The sequence below is a fragment of the Tachysurus vachellii genome, chromosome 11, assembly GCF_030014155.1.
Source record: "Tachysurus vachellii isolate PV-2020 chromosome 11, HZAU_Pvac_v1, whole genome shotgun sequence".
NCBI lineage: Eukaryota > Metazoa > Chordata > Actinopteri > Siluriformes > Bagridae > Tachysurus > Tachysurus vachellii.
This window is the reverse complement of record NC_083470.1, coordinates 12,936,420-12,958,690: the sequence shown is the minus strand read 5'-3', so window position 1 is coordinate 12,958,690 and position 22,271 is coordinate 12,936,420. Positions and strand designations below refer to the sequence as shown.

General features: G+C 37.9%; 1 protein-coding gene across 2 annotated transcripts in view; it reads right to left on the bottom strand.

Moving 5' to 3' along the window:
- The window catches only part of slc20a2 (solute carrier family 20 member 2), a 28,193-nt gene extending 12,316 nt beyond the window's left edge, over positions 1–15,877 (bottom strand). For both annotated transcript variants that reach the window (XM_060882244.1, XM_060882245.1), the window contains exons 1-4: positions 15,718–15,877; positions 944–1,513; positions 375–515; positions 150–235 (exon numbers count right to left, since the gene is read on the bottom strand). In XM_060882244.1, the coding sequence (XP_060738227.1) occupies positions 150–235; positions 375–515; positions 944–1,235 (519 nt within the window). In that variant the 5' untranslated portion in view covers positions 1,236–1,513; positions 15,718–15,877. The remainder of the gene's footprint in view (positions 1–149; positions 236–374; positions 516–943; positions 1,514–15,717) is intronic.
- Between the last annotated feature and the right edge of the window lie 6,394 nt (positions 15,878–22,271).

Below are 22,271 nucleotides of genomic sequence, written 5' to 3'. Positions count from 1 at the left end.
GATGTTTCCAAACTATGCTCAAAGTCTAAAGAGTCTCCAATTGTATGACAAGGTATTACATTACAAGGTATTACCTACAAGGTATTACATTACAAATGCAATACATACAAAATATGTATCTACAGCATTGAGATCATTCTTAAACTTACTTTATTAAGAATTAAATATCTGATGACAAAGAAGAGAAGGCCAGACATGAGGCCTGACAGCAGAGGAGAGATGAACCAGGAGGCAACTGAAGCAGACAAAAATGATCATGATATTAACAACAAATTTTATGCTGACTTGAACAGTGTAACACAGTGTATATAGTGCATAATGTATTATAAAAAATATTTAGTTTTTAGGTTAATACTGCTCAGTTTAATACATACCAATTTTGACTAGCTGCATCCACTGTACTCCTTTGGTGCCAATGGCCACCATAGAGAAGCCGATAGTAGAGCCCACTATACAATGGGTTCCAGAAATGGGCAACCTAAGGAATGAGGCAATGAGCTGCCAAACTGCCGACCCTGAGAAAGATTTTGATACATGAAACTTACACAGGCAGGGAGTCTCTTAGCCACATTCTTCCTCTCTTGTTTCTTAGGGTTATACTCAATACTGCCACGATTAAAAAGATTTAAACATTGAAAGAAGAAACTCAGATGGAAAACAAACAAGAAAGAATCATGCTGCGTACTCCTTAACACATTTTCTCCTAACACTTTCTTTCCTGGATCTGTTAGTCTCCATTTTCTTCGAAAATAAAGACCCCATTCAGGAACTTGGCATCTGAAAGGAGTATCAGTCAGCCCTCAAATAACATGTGACCATATGTTTACTCTACCACAGAGAATTGGCAGTCTACTGAATTAACAGCTTTGCATTTTCACATTTAATCCCAATTCATAATCTCAGGCTGTCATAAATTTAGTTTAAAAATCAAACCATAACTTACCGACCATGGCGCTGACCTCGCCTGCCATCAGGATCGGTACCGTTTCATTGTACAAGTTGACGTCTATAATCCCCTTCCGAATGGTCTCACCCACTTTGGCACCAAGGAGCATGGAGCCCAGTGTTTCAAAAATGGAAGCCAGGATACAGGCCTGGCGCAAAGTGACCACCCCAGAGCCCACCGCTGTGCCAAAGGAGTTCGCTACGTCGTTGGCTCCCACTGAAAATGCCAGGATGAAGGCAATGATGAAGCCAATTACAACCATCCATAGGTACTCTGTTAAATCCACCATGGTGTCTGGTCTTAAACTGGATTGAGATAAAATGAAACAACTCTGGAGCGCTAAATTAAACAAAGTAAGACGGTTTGTTTTGTTTTTTTAAAGGAACAAATTCCCTTTCTTTTTTGTGTGACGCTCTTCTTCCCCTGGCTGCTTGTGTTCTGGGAAGAGGTACACTGCTAACTAAGCCGTTTAACCTCTGAAGTCTCTGAAGCTGTGAGCAAAGCAGGCAGGAGAGGACATTCCATTGTTTGGCTCCCTTCGTGTCCCGTTGACCAAAAAGTCTTCAGCTGTCAAAACAATAAAGAAAAGAAATGATTGCAGAACATTCTCCTCCTATTTGTGCATGATGCAGCATTACATACAGATAAAAGAAAGCTGCAGAAACAGGTGGGAGAAGAAGGGACACAATCCTCCAATGACAATTATCTCAGTACAAACCTGACCACATCCTTTCAAGCAAAACTGAACTTCTGTCAACACCTTTATTATAACAAGTATATTCACATGTGAATGTTAGATCCTTAATGGATCAACAGAGAAAGAATGTACGAAATTCGCACCTCAGGTTGGACTCTCGGCAGGGATTCAGGGCTGGCGTTCCAGCTCAGCCCAGTAGAATGTGACTAGTCATGCTCCAGCCTAAGCAAAACTGTGGCGTATCAGTACCCAATACCCAGCATTAATATGGCTTCCTGCTTTGCTATTTTCAACAGGATTAAAGTCTTAGTGGGTCACAGTCTCTGGAACATGGGAGGTCTGTAAATGTGCCACTACGACCATGTTTATGTAAATGAGAAACACAGTTTTATGGAAAACTAAAAATTCTCAGTTTTACTTTTGATTATATCTGATTATGACTGGAGAAGGCACCAACTGTCACTCATTAACATGTGATGCTGCAATGCATTTTTAGTACAGTGTAATAAACCTAAAATAAACAGGTATTGGTCACTTGGGTTGTGCAATAAATTATAGCACAGAATTATCTTGCTATATTAGTTGTCTATTAAATCAAGCCTAATCCATGTCCTAAGTAAACATCTGATAACGGTTATTTATGTGTCATATCAGTTAAATAAATTTAACTGACTTTAATGAAAATTAAATGCAAGCTCTGTGTCTGAACAAAATCCATGGTTCTGACCAGGGTGAAAGGAGAAAAAACAAACAAAAAAAAACAAACAGTGGATCTGTTATGATGTGGTGGCACATTGCTAGCATGGTTTAGGTCTGCTTTTCCCGCTAGAGGATATTGTCACTGGAAATGAGTAGTTATTTCTGGCTGATCACCGTTATGGTGACAGATTTAGATCCTGATGGATGTTGTCTCTTCCAAGATGACAGAGCATACAATCTGAACGGTTTGGTGAATCACCAAGACCAAACCCTATGGGCAATTCGGAAGAGGTGTTTGACAGCACTCATCATCACCTAACATCAGCATTAGCACCATCCCTCACTTCCTGCTATTCTCAAATACTATTCATGTAAACCTGATGTCAGCTTGGTGTTAATATGAATCCATAACAGATAATCAATGAGCTGAAAGATCAACATACCAAAAGGTCACCAGTCACCACAGGGGGTCATTCTTGATGTCCCAGAGAGAAATGTTAATCAATGCACGCTTCAGTAAAACTCTCAATGATATGTGCACTGAATACAGCAATAATTACTGGGGACTAAAGCACATTCATGTGAAAGACTAAGCCTTTTGCTTAAAGGGAATTAAATGTAAAAGTAGGAAAGAAAATGTAAAGCCAGGCTAAGACAGACTAGGCATTTACATTTCGTGTGCAGAAGTCAGGTGAGCTACAGAACTGCTCACATAAACATTACATGGCATGTTTGACACCAAACATGCTTGAAAAGGATCAGATAGGTCAGGGACATTCCCACGTTCATGCCGCAGAGTCATCAGAACTGCTAATTCATAAACATACAATGCAGTGCACAAAATAGCCTAAGCCCTTGAGCACACAATATCCTGCAGCAATGACACAATGATCTTTTCATGGGACAAGGCTTGGGTGTTACCAGCTCTGTCAATATATGCCCAGATTCATTGGCACACTACTGTGTTATACAGTATGATGAACAGAAATCTCACAATATGTAGTATATATGTACTGTTTTGATGAAGAGCATGTCTGAACTTTTTTCATAATGTACATTTATTATTATTTACAGCTGTTTTAATGCAGAACACCTTTATACACCTAAACCTTGCAGAAACGGAGTACAGTATACACAGAAGTAGTATCTAATATATCCCTGGGTAAAAACATTAAGCTACCTAATGAGCACTTTTCTACAACAGAAGATACAAAGTATGTGTAAATAATGGCATGGAACATGTGAAAAAACAATAGCACGGCTAATGTAACCTTTTACTTTGGCTTAGTTGTTCATTTGATTGAAAGGCATGTTGTGATCAGTATGAGACATACTATACCTTACTACAAATAAGAAGAAATGAATTGTTAAGCAAGTACACAAACTAAAAAAAAAAAATGCATTCTTCAACAGTGTTTTGGGCTTTTAATAGATTTAGCCTCCTAAAGTTGGAATAATCTTTTTTTCCTGACAGTGTAGGACTATTAACCTCTGGATAAAATGTCTATGTACCAAATCCAATTGGGATCTGGTGTACAATAAATAAATTCTCAAGACTTCCCCATACTGCAAAACCTAAACTAACAGCATCACCTCAAATCTTAATGATTGAAATTGGAATTTAGTTAATAATTGTTGAATAAATGTTTCCATACAGAAAGAATAACATTTATTACTTATTCCAGTTTTTCTTATTTTAAAATCATGATAGCATGAGCTACTCAATCCCAGTGAATAAGATATTAACAAAGTACCGGCAGATTAATACAGGCCTACAATCTGCCTCCCAGCTGATGGAATCATGCTGTTAGAGAAAATCAAAATGACACCAAGAACTGAATTCAACAGTAATGTAAACGTATAAAAAGTATGTAAAAACCTAAGATTACAACAGCTCAACGGGTACAAATGGAAAACCAATGCTATTACGGTGTCATTTAAATACCAACAACATTATTGGGGTGACTTAGTATATAGTTATTTGAATCGAAGAGCATGCTGCATTAAGCGGAGATATTTCGTGGATCATTCAATCCAACTGCTTAAGGGTCACTAGTGCATTACGAGCTCGTTATTTATAACGGTAAAAGATGTACACGTGCACACGCAAGTAAACTCCCCTCTAACCATGACCCTGAGAGTCCAGATTCAATGTGCAGATTCACTGAGTAAATATATTAACCTTTTAAAACCCCCTCGGAGATCAGAAAAAAATAATTATTTAGCAGAGGAAATCAATCGCACAGGTAATTAATGTAGCCAGATATACTGTACATGTAATAAAAGTCTAAGCAATAATAAAGTCGACTCACTCTACTCGGACAGATTAAATCCCAGCAGCTTTAAATCAATTGGTGCTCAAACTCTATATGATACACGCAAACTTCATCTAAGGTTTCACATGTTCACACACATCCAGAAGGCACAATCAGTACCTGTTGCATCACAGGAAGGGAAAAAAGGGAAATGAGGAAAAATGGTAAGTGCGAAGAGACAGAGAAACCCTGCCGCACTCACTGCAGTAAGCTCTGATCTACTCTACTCACCTTCACACTATGCAGTATTGAGTGAATCGTTCTGAAAGGGAGGGAGTAGAGAGAGATAATGGTTGAGAAATGACAGACTGAGTGAGTGATGGACAGATTAAATATGACCTGGGAAGAATGAGGAAAATTACATGATGTGAGGTACTAAAGACAAGAATGACAAAGCATCAGGGTGATCAGATAATCCGTTCAAAAAAGGAAAAAAAAAAAAAAAGTGTCCGGCAGTGAGGGGAGGAAAAAAAAAAAAAGCACTTTGTCAGAAAGAAGAGAAAATCGTGAGATTGAGAGTTAGATGTGACGTGTGATCCTGCAGCTCCCTCCTCATGAAACGCCTGTCACTGCAGTCTAGACTGCCTCTTAAATGAGAGCATCGGCACCGAGTGCAGGCTGACCAATCCTGTTGCACTTCAGGCAGCCACCACCTCTCACTGGGCAATTCTGCATGAGAAGAAAGCATGACGGGGTGACTGAGCCAATCATAGAGAAACATGGTAAAGGGGGCCGTGGGAATGCAAATTTCCAAACCAGGAAAGGCATGTCGGCACACCAAGGACATTCAATGGTGTTTACAGTGCTGACACTGCTACAGTCGCATTATGTTTCTCTTAAGACAAACTAGCAAAGAACAATAACTAACAAAAGCATTTATATCCATTAGGAAATGCCTGATCCCTTAAGGGCACAAAAGAGTTTTTCCCCCTTCACAGCACAAAGAGCACACTGATTAATCAGATTAGCACCATGGTGGTATTATTTGTGTGGAATGAAATATGTAAAATAGCAAAGCCAAGGCACACCTGTCCCATAAAATAGGAACCATTAAACAATTGAACTTCACATAACAATATATAGACCATAGACTTCAACTCCTCTCAACAGGCCAATTACATCAGATTCATTACATATTCTATTGTTATGCTTGCACATTCCTCATTCTCTTTCAGCACTTGGAACAATTGTTCCTTTCATGAGGATGATATCATTATCACGTGCCCCCTCTTTCACTGCCCACCTCTTCAAACCAAAACAACTGTGGAGACATGAACTGGGATGACGATTTTCTCACTAGTAGGTTGCACAAACCGCCCAAACTTGAGGTGGTATGAAGTCGATGCAGTCTCAAGCAAGTCCCATCTTACATTCTATCAAAAATAGCCAAACCGCTCACAGATACAGCCGCTGGCACTGGGGATGCTGCAGCAATCACAGTGGTTCTTGTGACACTGGCTGTCTAAGCAGCAACGCTAGTGGCAGTCCATCTGACACTGTCACACTGATTCAGGGTCATATCTATCACACTGATTCATTGGTTGTGACTCAAAGAGCCTCAAGTAGATTCAAGAACATTCTATGAAAATTCTAATCTTTCAAAGCAACTGCACTACCTTGAGATGTTACTGATAGAAATGCTCCAAACATGGTGTGGGGAGGCTGTCTGGCTCGACTATTCCTCTCACATGGTTTAGCCAGGGTTTACAAAAGGCACATCTTGTGATCATCAGCTATTTTGGCTCGGACTCGTTCTCCTCGGAGTGCCTCTTTCACAGCAGAGACAGTAACGTGAGAGGACCAACAATTAACACTACTCCTCAAAAGATAGCTTGAATGGCCCCTGGAAAGGAATTACTACTTTATTTGTTAAAAGAAAAAAAAAAAAAAACACTCGGTTCAAGCAATAACATTATGAAAGGATATGGAATGAGACATTTCACAGCCATCAGCTTTCTTTATGGAGAAATTCTGGTGAAATATGCAGATTAGCAAGCATGTGAAACTTCTCGTGTGTCCGTATTTTTCTTTAGGTAAGATAAACTATTTCAAGTTGATTTGTCTGGAATTGTCCATATTTCACCTAGAGCAAAATGAATCAGTTTTTGTTCAAGTTCACAAGTTTGTATCCCAGTGATGCCACAGCCATCTAAGGATTTGTCTTAGCTGTGCTCTCTGGGTGAGAGGAATGGCATCCATGCTCTCCTCCGCCGATCACTAGCCAATCTCTGGCACCTTTAAATTCATCTGTGTAAGAGGGATGACCGCTACACTGCAAATGAGGACAGCATGTTCTGCCCTGTGATGCAGCATGAGCAACAGTACAAAAAAAGGGGTTTAGCAGACTACAAGTGTCTCAAAGATGCACGTGTTAGCCTTCACCCTCCCAAGTTGGCAGTTGTATTATGATGGGGAGAGCTGGATGGTAGATGGGAATTGGCAGATACCCAAAAAGGGAGGAAAATCATCTTATTCTCTCATCATTATAATCTTTAGCTTGATTGGAAAAGAACTGCATGGATAGCCCATGACCCATGGAATTACTGAGGACAGAGCTATCAGTTTGAGGCTATTACTCCGTCTTTGAACTGCCATTGCAATGGTCAGCTTTGTGCTCAGGTCTTCATCAGTGAACATTTGAAGACCAGCAGGAAGGAATTAGTGTTAGGTCAAACCAATTTCAGAGTTTATTACAGATGTATTAGTTCCTCAAGAGCTCTTGATTGCACAATTCCACTCAATTACAAACCGTTGTAGAAAGGACATTATTAACATTTACATTATTTACTGTCCAGTGTCACCCAAATGAGGATGAGTTTCCCTTCTGCACCTGGTTCCTCTCAAGGTTTCTTCCTCATATCAGCTCAGTGAGTTTCTCTTTGCCACCATCACTGCAGGCTTGCTCATTAGGATAAAATGTTAGAATAAAAATTGTAAAGTTTAAAATTAAATTATTTATATCTATTTCAAAGGGGGCACAGTGGCTTAGTGGTTAGCACGTTCGCCTCACACCTCCAGGGTCGGGGTTCCGATTCCCACCTCCACCTTGTGTGTGTGGAGTTTGCATGTTCTCCCCGTGCCTCGGGGGTTTCCTCCGGGTACTCCGGTTTCCTCCCCCCGGTCCAAAGACATGCATGGTAGGTTGATTGGCATCTCTGGAAAATTGTCCCTAGTGCGTGAGTGAATGAGAGTGTGTGTGTGTGCCCCTGCGATGGGTTGGCACTCCATCCAGGGTGTATCCTGCCTTGATGCCCAATGACACCTGAGATAGGCACAGGCTCCCTGTGACCCGAGGTAGTTCGGATAAGCGGTAGAAGATGAATGAATGAATGAATGATATCTATTTCATTTCACTTTTCTGGACTTTCATATCCTTCAAAGCTGATTTGAGACAGTGTCAATTATTAAAAGCGCTATACAAATAAATTGAATTGATTAGGACTCTAGGACCAGATGCATGTAAATCTGCTGTGTGACAAAGGCTTTAAAATAAACCTGAAAAAAAAATGTGGTGAATTCTCCAAAGTAGTTTCAAAAGGCTGCTTAATTCAAGAATTCCTTAGTAAGTACAACTGTATTATGACGTCCAGGTAAACCCTCAAGTATTTGGAAAATATTATATTCACCATTGAAATATATTCTTATTAACAATAATAAATACAAAGATACACAATGATGAAGTCCAACCAAGTCACTTCACCAAACTGGTCTTCTCAAACAACCACACATTATGTGGAAGTGATAATCACTGTCAAATATCATTCATTCCAAGAGGAACAAAGCTCTAAAGCTAAATAAACTATATTTTAACCTCCTTTGTGGAAATGTCAAGAAGAATGCACGTCATTTGAATAAGAGTACATCAGGTGAACAGCATGACATTGCTTAATGCATTTTCATGGAATCTCCTTTCAAAAACATCCTTTGCTTTAGGGGAAAACAAAAACGGTCCTTTCTGCTGCCTACTGCTCTGTCCTACTTTCACACTCTGAAAGTGCACCTTGTGAAAAGTAAATGAAAAAAAGACAATGAACAGGAAAAAAAAAGAAAGTTACAATGAAGGGCTACCATTATGACAGCAGCAGCAGATACACTACAAATCAAATAAGGTTTTACAATGCCGTGCCAATTACCTATGACCCAGTGAGTCTACAATTCAAACAATCAGACCAAAGACCATTTACTCTGGCCAGTCAGATAGCCTGAGTAGCCAAGGTTTACAGTTCCCTTTTAGCCTTTTAGCCCTAGTTAGCATTTCATTTCTGCACACCTCACTTTTGACAAAGCATGGTTCAGATTACATAAGAACAGAAAACAATGTGCTAACTGCCGTCTCCACCTTGTCATCTCCACCTGTTAAAGTTCAACAACAACTAGAAACACAGCAATCTTTACAGTTACTAAAATAAAGTGGTTGATAAGACAAAGCAAGAATTTCCCTAAACATATAGCTAGATCATGCTGAAACAAGAAATCATGACTGACGGATTTTGACGAGTTAGTCAAAAATCAAGATATTTGAAAACAAACAGTATTAAAGCGGGGGAGTGCACGGCATTTGAAAGCCAATGTTGACATTCAAAATCACCAAAACAAACACACCCCCAACCCAAATGGGTGTCACCCCTGTTTTGATAGCTCCGCCCCACACATACATACGTAACCCAGGAAACTATTATGGAGGAACCTGCTGGGGCAGCTGGTCGAGGGGATATTTTTAATCGATAAATGAACTCAATGAGTAATACTATGTTGATACAGGTCAAATGGTTTTTTTTGTAGTAATGTTTTTTTTTTTTTTTAATTATTTCAAAACTAAGCTTTTTGTGGAAAACTACATAAATTGGCGAAATTGCAAGCACAGGATTCTTCTTTTAAACTACTACCATAAAGGACACACGTTATTAATTTCTTAGATAGCTATACTCACTTTCTGATGCACCCAAATTGAAGGGGAAGAAGATTTGGCTGGATGTGCATTGTGATGACAGTTAGGAAATTTTTACACACTGCCTTTAGAACCGAGGTGCCACCTCTGAGAGGAGAAAGGAGGAAAAACAACTCCGCAGTTCAACGTGAAATGTCACATGACTGCTTTCTAACAAACCCGTAGTCATGTCTTAACAGGTGTCCCTGTCAAACAAGTGGCCACCAGATCCAGTTAAGCTCGTCACACTAAACTGAGCCCAGACTGTCATGTCATTCAGAATGTCAGCATGACATCAATGCATCACTCTAAAACAGATGACTACATAAGCATATAATCTGCATATCACCATCAGATAATCTACAGGGTTTAAACAGGTGTGATTTAATAAAATTCCAGATGAAGTGACGTATAATACTACAGACGGAAAGCAGTACAATGTTAAATAAAATAATTTAGCCAGTTTCATGTTAAAAAACATTTTCACTGTATCTTATATTGAGTCATTGTCAGAGATATATATATAAATAAAACTGTGCTCGCATTATGTACATATTTATCACAGTAAGTTTAAGTGGAGTTTGCGCCTGGCTATGGCACTCATACCACACCTGATCGTACCACAAGACGCATACTTAAAACTCCTGAAATACAAAGGCAGAGCTGGAAAAGTGTTAATCACAGACTGGAATGAAAAGTCACAATAGGCTACACAGCCCACATTATCCTCCATTAAACCTCTTTGGGTCATGAGCCTACAATATTTTTTTCCACCTTTTGACTAATACAGCCCTCCCACAAACCTCACATTTGGCAAAGTGTCAGCGGTATGGCAAATTCAGCTTTTAACATTTGAGTGGGACCGTCAGTTCTAGATACAGGTCCAAGATACAGATCAGAAATTAATCTGATTTTTACAGCATTCACCAGCACCACTTAACTGTCAGAGAGAGCACTTATAGTTATTGTATATCATATCACATTCTTGCTTCTGGGAAACCGAAGTTAAAGATATAAAGCATGTATCATAAATACAACTACATAAGTAGATGCAAAGTGGAAAAAAAAACAAAACAAAAAGAAAAAAAAAGAAATTGAGGCTGACATTTTCTATATGTCAACAGCTTTTCTTTCTGAACCCAGAGCATCTAAAATCACTTCTCTGTAGCTAAATGAAGTGAGGCAAATCTATAAAGGGAAGAGAGTTATTCACCCCTTGACTTCATCAACCTGAACATTATTCTTCACTATAGGGGATATTGAATTTCACTGCAGTGTACAACAATATTTTTTATCAGAATACCTGCCCAAAGCAGCCACATTGACATTAAAGCTCTGCTGTTAAATCCAAAGAATTTGCAGTTTTGTCAACAAAGGTCAACTCATGCAGTTTACATTTCTATGAGCTATACATAGTATGCAATACTATGGAATTTTTAGTGTAACAGCTATGTAGACATCGTTATCACACTTCCACACTTCTTGGATTTATATATAGACTGCATATCCTGCAAATCAATCATTAACTACTGATGTACACCGCCAACATTACCCAACAGACACATGCAAAGAAAAATCATCTCAGAATAATACGTTACAAGAAAGGTCCTATGTAAAATAATTACCTTGCAATCACAAAGCAAGCTTGGCTTCAAACCCCTGAACTCTGCAGCAATTAACATTTTGTTCTGTCTTGTCCGTTTCTTGCAGTTCCTTTCTTGAATTTTTTCCCTGTGAATTCTTTATTATACATTTATGGCTACAGTGGAACTGAAACATTTGGTTGAACATCAACACTTTTTCTTCCATATGATAGATGAATATCTCTACACTTATCCAAGTCTTGTTCTATATTCTGTTAAGTTAGAGTTTCCCTTCCGATTCATTTGTCGCTTGTGATTGTATGTCCTGTCCGTTAAAAGGCAGTTTACGCAAATTATTCTCAATGGCTTAAAAGAGATTCAGATTCAATTCTGTACCAATTCAAGTCATTAGGGATTTACTTATATATATATATATATATATATATATATATATATATATATATATATATATATATATATATATATATATATATATATATATAACAAAAAATAAATAAAAATAACTTCTGTGACAAAAGTACCATTTAACAATGGTTAGCTGCTACAAGGCTCTATAGCTCCATATGTTTGCCAGTCACTGTGCTATCAGGGTGTTATCTTCCCTAGCGGCAACATGACCCATGGGCGCTGGAAATAGTCCTGTCACAGGCTATCCAGAGGAAAACCCAGCCAGCTGTCCATGCACATACTCACCTCTTGACTGTAATACATACACTCTACCAGGAACATACACATACTCAGCAAAAAATACACGCCAAACGTTGTACCTCTTGAGCCCACCTATCACCCCAGCTCTAATCAAGTTCCAAATAACAAATTGATATTTTTAGATGAGCACTTGCCTCACCATGGTTATCGTGCCATACAGAGACAAAGTCCGCTTGAGGATTTTGAGCATTAACAAAAGCAGGTGCAGATTATTGCCTAACCAAAGAGTGCAGTATAAAAACTTAATGTATGAATTTGTAATAAACCTAAAGTAAACAACTACATGATGTTTAGGCCACAACCTCATCACGTCACATCTCATCATATGGCACAACCATAGTAGTAATGGTTTTGTTTAACCGGACTATCAATCTAGATCTGTGGTTGTTCAACAAGTTTTAAAGCAGGTTTTTTTGTAGATCTTCTATGGTGAGCACACACTTTTGCTGATCCAGTATTGTTCCACTCATGCAAAGCTGTTCAGCACAGTTTACCTATTACTATACATACAAATGTCAGTGGTTATGTAAACTTCCTGAGCTATATGACTCATGCTGAAATAAATATATTAGTATCACTGTGAGATTATATTTTAAAATCAACAATGACATTTCTCATCTTTTACTCAGCTGCTGTTTTTTTAAAATAATCTATTCATTATTGCTCTTCACTGTCACCAGATGGTACAAGAATTATACAGAAAATTGTCATGAAATAATCATGACATGACAATACAATGCATAGCTAATTGTCACAGGCCGACCAACATCAGTTCTAATTATTTCTTGAGATGGAGTCGTTAAGCAAGCACTCGCTTGCTGTCTCAATCAATTCGCACACAACAACCAAGCTATTAAAGAGATGATAAAATCTTGAAATCTAATATAGTAATGTTAAACTTTCGAAATAGAAAGCTTAGCTAATTCATAACAAATTGACATCCCAGTTTTTTAGAATAGATTAATTCACTCAGTTAATGTCACAGCCTTGCTATGTTAGCTCAGATCACTTGGCTAATTTTAGCCACCCAGATTACTTGCCATCAGCTAAATGATTAGGGTATCAGCCAATACTTGATGTAAAGGTAGCCACTGATCCAAGCAGTTACAATAATACTGATTGAGTAGTCTTTGAGGAACAAAGTTATGCTGCAGGGTCATTAACATCCCTTAAAACAGTTTGAAGAGACATACTTTCATTTTAGTTCTACTTATATTCTGCATATTTGTCCTAGGTTTGCATTTGCATTTTCTAGGCAATATATGCAGTGCTCAAATGCCTAATATGATCTCTAAGGATAATAAAGAAAAAAAAACTGCTCCAAAATATTGAAATCCTACCCCAGTTTACAACAGTCAAGGAACTTTTATACTCAGGAGGGGTAACGTTCTCTAAAGCCATTTTAAGGTTTATTGTTTTCCAAGTACCATCCACCACACAACTCAACTCAGCTTATTACCCATAATCTTTCACCCTAGTGCTATATCCTCCACCAAGTGAGCCATGCTGTACATTTTTACCATGCCGAAAAAAACTGAACTGAATCCATTTGGAATTTGATTCAAGGGGAAAGAAATGTAATAATTAGAATTAATGTAATAATAAATTAAATAGCAATAGAAAGCACTACTGTGGGTTAAAAATAAATGTAAATAATAATAATAATAATAATAATAATAATAATAATAATTCCCTGATCAAAATCATTAAACTCTTAAATTCACCAGGAAAATGGCAGAGACGACATTGGAGCCAGCAACATTAATCAGGACAATTCTGTGACTACGGTGTGTGATCGGTCAACCGTCGTGCCATATTTTCATTTTCAAAACATTTGTCGATTCACGTGGTACTAGGACAAGAAAAGCACATTTAAATTCAGATTCAAATTGAAATACAAATTCAGAACAGGTAATTAAATGAGACACCATTCCCTTGACTGTGGAAAACATCAACATGAATGATTATGAGTAATTTGCAGAGCAAAGCTGTGGCACACCTTCCAGTAGAAAAGGGTTATTATTGGCAACTTTTCAGCTTTTCTGGCTTCCATGCATGTGTACTGTATGCTTTTCTTTAGTCACTGCCCTTACTTTGTGTTCTAACATTGTAAGGCTTTGGTTTAAGCTTAGAAATGTAAAGAGAGTTCACTGCCTACTACACCCTTAAGTCAAATTTCTCACTAGTGTACTCTCTCTTTCGAGATCATGTCTGGTCCTGTGAGAGTAGCTCATCACTGGAAAGTAATTAAGCCCCATATTCTCAGCCTTTTAAGGCATTTTCTATGTTTAGAGGTATTGAGTCACTTTAACCAGAACATTTGTGGTTTGTACATAAATCACCACAGCCACTTTTAACTTATTTTTTACTCACATAGTGCTTTGATAAACTGCATTTCCTCTGATGTTATTGTGCTTGAGAAAATATAAATTTGGGTTCTATGTACCAGAACACTAATCATACATCAATGAATTACTGTTTTACAGTGCAGCAAAAAAAGTCAGATAAATGGGCAGATTGCCCTCTGTGGGGAAGCCACACTGACAGAATAGTGTTGTCAGGGATACACACAAGGCCTTGCTGGGAGCACTGGTATTCAGAGCATGGCCAGAGTATTATGGAAAGTGCTGGGGCTGGAGTGACGGGTCTGTGGGTGATGACTCACAATCCATACTGCGGAAACTTTGTCTCATCCTTTATTAGAAAAGCGGCTGTGCAAAGGCTTAATTAACATGACTTGCCTCTGGTAGAATCACATAAATTCTGGTTAAGTGAATCCTGTTTGTACTGGATAAGGACATAAGGTGGTTTTGATTCAGTTTGACTCTTACAGCTTTGCCAAGACAGTTGTTATTTGAGCACAACCCAACAATATTAGCACAACCCAGTTATACAAACAATAACTGAATGTCATATTATGGACCTTCCAGGTATGCAAGTACAAGTACACATTTCCATGAAGGATTATTTAGTGTGGAGGACAAAGGAGATTCTCAGGCTCGGACATGTTAGGTAGAAATTGCATGTAAATATATAGTTGTTCTATAACCTGTTGCTGGTCTGAGAAATCTCTGAGAAGACATTTCTCAATCTCTGGCATAGGTTTAGAGCTATGTGAAGCCTGTATCCTTCATGCTTCTAATTGTAAGCCTTTCTATTATGGCTGCCAATGTCATTTCACACAGTATTGAGGAAAGATGGTTTAAACGCGTTTAAAACAATTAAACCAAACTTCCAGGCAAAACATCAAAAAACCCTCAGATGATCTCAGCTAGCGTGTACAATAAGCAACCTGCGCGCGAGACTCTCTTAAACTAGACATTTGGAAGGAAAGGATAAATGCGTGTCCTGTTCAACCCACATTAAACTGCTTTAAGGACACTGGAACGAATACAGATCATAGCCGCAGAGTGTCTCAGTCAATAATATCCGACTATAAACATCAACATTGTGCCCACGCGCTTCTTCAACTAGTGTCGCGTGGACATAGCAGTCAGGTCTCACTTCCAAAGCATTTAGCCGAAAATCTCTCTTAGCTACAGAAAATTCACGTGAAATCTCAATACCGACAATGTTCCCGTTTTTCAGAAATTTCTGCTCGAGCATGCAACATATCCCAAAGACAAAACTGATATTCACCAGCTTTTCTAGTTATAAACACTGTCCTGCTATATAATAATAATAATAATAATAATAATAATAATAATAATAATAATAATCAGCAAAGCGCCCTTACTTTTATAAACGTTCGTTGATTTTTTTTTTTATCCAGTCTGGTCTATTTAAACATCTTAACAACACTCATGTCGACTATTACTTACCTAGAAATGAAAGACTAGAATGAAGAAAAGGTCGCGTTTTGTCCCGGAGACACAGGCTGAGATTCCAGCACGCGCCTTTCACACACTGCTCGGTGAAGCGACCATGTTGTCCTGTCTCGCGCTGCAGGTTTGCATCCGGGCGTTTATGGAGCTGGAGGAGGAGGAGGAGAAAGGGAGGAAGGTTCGGAGGGAGGGCTGAGCTCCAAGAGGAAAAGACACTGGGAACGGAAGACGGAATGCCGTAAATATTTAAATCTCTTTTAAAGGCAGAATTCACTATGATCTAATTTCATCCTAATAATGAACATCCTACGTTTGTTTGTTTTTTTTAATTTACTTTTTTTTTTTTTTTTTTATCATGTTTTATATTTGTCCATCCGTTCAAAACGCATTTGTATTTCATTTGTGTTTTCGTTTTTTTTTTTTTTGTTTTTTTTTACAGCAGTCTTTATTTTCTACATGACACACAGCGTGCTGTCGTATGACAAAATATTATGTCCATCGATATAGAGACACTCAGGATCAGACAAAAGTATGTGCTCTTGTACAAGCGTTGCATAACAAGTGACGTTAAGGTGCAGAGTTCACGTGCAAACAGAAAGGCGCGCGTTCCCGTGTACATTTAACTCAAAACACAGCAGCTTCCTATTTACGGTGACTCACGTTGAGATACCATCTGACTGCAGGGGATGAGTCAGTGTGCAAAAATGCTTTTTCCTTTTTTTTTCTTGCAAGGACTGTAAAGGATTTGTATATAAAAAAAAATAATAACTGATCATTTCAAAATAATCTAATCCCTTACCCTTACTGTAATCAGCAGAGGCACTAGGGAGTAACTGAATGCTTGCTGTTATGTCAATAAAAGGCCAACACGACATTCACTAGCTTTCTGGCCCACTGGTAACATTTTTAAACGAAATAAATTATTTTGGGGTTTGCATCACTCATGGACACTTGTTCAGAGAGGGTGATTTTACTTCTACTGTCTATGCATTCAAATATAAAAATAACACTTGAGTGAACTTTTGTGTTTGAGTAATTACGATAATAACGAATAATAAAATAAATAATAAGTTAGCAACACTGAACTGAACACCACCTTGATTGTTGATTATTGGGGATTCAATAGTTCAGTAACTAGCTCATGTTAAAACTTCCTACAAATTTCTAGCTATACAGTCAGCTGCATTACTGTATAGACTGTTGCAGCATATATAAGTAATTTCTACAAATCACTGAAGAGACATCTATAGTTTAATCTAAAGTCTAGCTAGTTTAGACTCTTCCACCCCAGACCTGTTTTTCTCTGTTTTTTTTTTTGTTGTTGTTGTTTGTTTGTTTTTTGCAAAGACATTCTCTATTTTAAATGAGTATATCTCAAAAACTAAAATTGGTATCTCAATAATTCTCAATAACACTTGTGAGAGAAAGAACACTGCTACAGAACTATATTTAATATATAAAGCTAAAATAAGCATATATATATATATATATATATATATATATATATATATATATATATATATATATATATATATATATATTACCAGGTCAGAGTAAGAGAAGCTGGAACACAGCAAAAAAAAAAAAAAAAAAAAAACAAATTCCACCTGATAAAATGTTCCAATTCCAGAGAGAATATCCCTGTATAATCATTGATAACAAAGCCTAAAAACTCCAGGAATCTATTTTATAACATCTCATCATTAACTGTATCAAGACTGATTTATCTTTTGTGTATCAGATATATTATAGAGAAGTTTTTTGAAGGATATCTAGGCAGACTCTCCTGTGTACCATGATGGCACATGTTAGCATTCTTCTGTAATATCTGAGATTATGAAAAATAAAGATAAAATTAAAAATAAAGGTAACGTGAGTTTGCTGCAGAAGTGTTAAAATAAATGTATATTCTACCAGATTAGAGTAGGAGAAGATGGAACACAGCAAAAATAAAAATAAAAATATCTGCCTGACAAAATATTACAATTTTAGAGCCTAAAACCTAATTAAGAAATATAATCCATTAACTGTTTCAAGTCTGATTTATCTATTGTGTATCAGAGATATTTGAGAGAGGTTTATGTAGAGGCACACTCTCCAGTGCCAAGTTGGCATACCTCTGTATCTGTGTTTTATCAGCTACCAAACTCTAAAACTTAATTGATTTATATGTCACTATAGCTGTTCATTCCATCCAAATATAACTATTTAGGGTTTGTTTTGAAATCTACCCACCACTACCCACAATAAAAGGGACAGACCTGACTTCTGCGCTTCCATGAATGAAAACAGCGATACTATGGACCAAATAAACACAAATAATCCATAATAAACTCCTTGTTACATACATACTGTACCTACAGCTGATTGAAGGTATTCCTGTATGCTATTTAGGTGATCTGGGGGTGTAAAAACTTTTAGCACAATGTTTTTGTCTGGAAAACCCACCTCTTTTCATGTTTTTCAAACCCAACTCTTTGACGTTTTGTAAATTTTCAGCATTTAAAAAGCTAAATAACGCGAAAAAATCATCCTGAAGAAAGTTAAGTCAGAGAATTTAAAGGTCCAGGGCATTTAAATGGGCTTTAAAAATGTTTTTGTTACAACAGCGTTTGCATGAATTTTGAAGCATAATCCAATAGCAAGGCAGTAATGTTAGTGTGTCAGGAATGATCCATGAATGATGGCCAATGGACTTCTTGGTTTCGTAAGTCTCTCACAGACTCAGGAAGTAACAGAGACAATAAGTTAAAAAAAAAAAAAAAGTATGTCTATTTCATTACTTTCCAGACCATGTGTAAGCAATATTACAGATCTCTAATCCTAAAAAGCAAATTTGCCTTTTTACATTAAATGGAAACCTTTATGGTGGAGTCTTTTTAAAGAACCAAATACAACAGTTTCCATTAAAAACTTTGGAGTGCTATAAAGAACTCTGATATATCATTATCTTAACAAAATAATATAATATTATACAACTACAATATAACTTATTATATCATAATATATCAGATCTTAGCTTTAGAGGTGCGCATCCAGACACTAGAGATTGATAGTGATAGTAGTGTAGTTTCTGTAGATGAAACCGAAGTAACCCTCCAGTTAGTAACCCTCCAACTCCAGCATTAGAGCCCTCACAGCGGGGCGAATGGGTGACAAGTTGGTGGCAAAGTCCCAAAGCCAAAGTTAACGCTAAGGCTTATCCACAGGAGCACAACCCCTCTCCGCTTCACATGTCTAACAGGTTTGCTCTCCTCAGTGAAGCACCGGCTGAGAAACCTGAAAGAGCTCTGGTTATAGGAGACTCCATCTTAAGGCATGTGAAATTAGCTAGGATTTTAGGGGCTCCAGCAGCCTGGTTAGGTATATTCAGAGAGCCAGGGTGCTGGACATAGCAGGTAATCTTAGGGTCTTAGGCAAGCATAGGTATTCGAAGGTAGTTTTCCACATAGGAGCTAACGATATATGTCTTTGTCAGTCAGAGATTACTAAGAGTAATATTGTAGAGGTGTGTAAATTAGTGAAGGCGATGTCAGATGCTGTAGTATGATCTGGCCCCATCCCAATGCGACATGTCGATGTAGCTTACAGCAGGTTATGGTCACTGAACTTCTGGATGTCCAGGTTGTGCTCCGAAAACAATGTGGTCTTTATAGATAATAGATAATTGGAGGACTTTTGAGAACAAGGCTGGTCTGTTAGGACAGGACGGTGTCCACCCCACATAGGAAGGTGCTGCTGTCGTTTCTTGTAGCATAGCTCATAGTTTTAGAACAGGCATAGTTAATCGCGGACAATCCGGAGCCAGGGCCAGTGAGAGACTGTGTCTGTTTCCCGAGTTAAACAAAAAACTATAAACACTCAGAAAAGTTGTTTTAGTAACATTATTAGCATGAAATTAGATGAATTTAGTGAATGTAGATGAATTTAGTGAAATTAGTGAATGCACAGCCAGCACCTTTGATCTGAAGCTAGGACTGTTAAATATAAAATCTCTTGCATCTAAAGCTCTATAGCTAAGAAAATGATTACTGATCAGAAGTTTAGTGTTCTGTGTTTAAAAGAATCATGGGTCAGCCAAATGAGCTTATCACATTAAACGAAGCTTGTCCACCCGGTTATAGTTATATACATCAGCCATGCCAGGCAGGAGAGGAGGTGTCGTAGTCATTCATAATGATAAGCTAGACATCAAGCAAGAATCTTGTTTAACTCATGTTTAACTCATGTTTAAGACATGTTGACACATGTTTAACTCATTCGAATTTCTTCATCCTAACATATGTAGCCACAAAAATAAAAGTCTTCTCAGTCAGTTCCTCTTATTGTTATTTACGACATAATAACAATAAGACCATATTCTGAATTCCTCTGAACTTGCAGATTTCATTTCAAACCTAATTGTTTCTTTAGACAAAAGCAGTAATTGTTGGAGACTTTAACATTCATTTTTGATGTTAGAAGATCCTCTGAGAACAGCAGTTGTTTCCATCTTAGATTCAGTAGGGGTGAACCAGAATGTAAAAGGACCCACTCGTAATGGAGGACACACTCTTGATTTTGTTCTAAACCTCGGAATAAATATAGAAAATATAGTCTCAGTGCACAGTGCGTTTCATTTAAATCGCGCTTCGGACACGATATTTGCAATTTGCCTTGTCACCATGTTAAACGTACATTTACATCCGCTACTGCAGAGAGATTTACCAAGAGAATTATATGTCTCCCAGAATTATCATCCATGATTGGATCGCCGTCTGACCAGACTTGATCAGGTGACTGACTATTTAGAGTAAGTGTTTCGCTACACCCTAGATATTGTAGTTCCTCTTAAAAAGAAAGTAATTAGAGAGAAAAAACTTGAACCCCGGTACCATGACAACACACAAACTTTAAAACAATCAGTTAAGAAATTAGAACATAAATAGCATCAAACTAAATTATCAGTATTTCGATTAGCATGCTACAGTAGTATGCTTAGTGCTGCTAGGTCGGTGTATTTCTCCAGCCTTATTGAAGATAAAAATAATCCTAAATTTTTATTTAACACTGTATCAAAATTAACTAGGAATAAAAACACTTTGGGGGGCACGGTGACTTAGTGGTTAGCACGTTTGCCTCACACCTCCAGGGTTGGGGGTTCAATTCCCGCCTCCGCCATGTGTGTGTGGAGTTTGCATGTTCTCCCCGGGTTTCCTCCGGGTACTCCGGTTTCCTCCCCCGGTCCAAAGACATGCATGGTAGGCTGATTGGCATCTCTGGAAAATTGTCCGTAGTGTGTGATTGCGTGAGTGAATGAGAGTGTGTGTGTGCCCTGCGATTGGTTGGCACTCCGTCCAGGGTGTATCCTGCCCTGATGCCCGATGACGCCTGAGATAGGCACAGGCTCCCCGTGACCCGAGGTAGTTCGGATAAGCGGTAGAAAATGAGTGAGTGAGTGAGTAAAAACACTTTCGAAAAGTACACACCATCTATTTGTTGCAGTAATGACTTCATGAATTATTTCATTGAAAAAATTTATAATATCAGGCAGACCATTGATACCAAACAAAATGATAGATAATGCTGTAGATAATATTTATGTTTTTGATCAGTATTTAGACTGTTTTAATCTCCTTCAAGACAAGGGGATTCCCTGGATACTGGATCCCCTACCCACATGTTTCTTTAAACAGATACTACCAGTAGCTATCCAACCCAGTCTAAAGATAATAAATTATTTTCTTAGCACTGGCTATATGGCGAAATCTTTTAAGCTAGCAGTTATCAAACCTTTGATTAAAAAACCTGGACCCAAGCCAGCTGTCCAACTATAGGCCAATATCAAACCTCCACTTTATCGGCAAAATCCTAGAAAATGTTGTAGCTCAGCAGTTATGCTCATACCTACATAGGAATAATATTCATCGAATGTATCATTTGGGATTTAGGCCTCATCATAGCACAGAGACAGAACTGGTTAAAGTTGTAAATGACCTGTTACTGGCCTCTGATCAGGGTTGTGTCTTTTTGCTGGTATTGCTTGATCTTAGTGCAGCTTTTGAAACCATTGACCATGCTAGTTTACTTGATAGGCTAGAACATGTTGTTGGTGTTAAAAGGACAGCCCTCTCCTGGCTCAGGTCTTATTTGACGGATGGATATCAGTTCGTAGATCTAAATGGTGACTACTTTAAACAAACTAAGGTAATGTTCATGCATTAATGCTACCCCTTTGTGCAATTATTCGTAAACATGGTATTGGCTTCCACTGTTGTGCTGATGTCATGCAGCTATATGTTTCAGCTAAGTCAGATCTGAGTCAGAAGCTTGAAAAGACTGAAGATTGTGTGAAGGACATTAGACAGTGGATGCTTACTAACTTCCTCCTGCTTAACTCTGACAGTGCCTTTACTAGGATCACAGGCAGCCAGAAGTAAGCTTTCTGATTACAGAGTTACTCTGGATGGTCTTTCTATTACATCATGTTCAGCAGTAAAAGACAGTGGTGTGATTATTGATACCAGTCTCTCATTTGAAGCTCACATAAATAATATCACAAGGGTAGAATT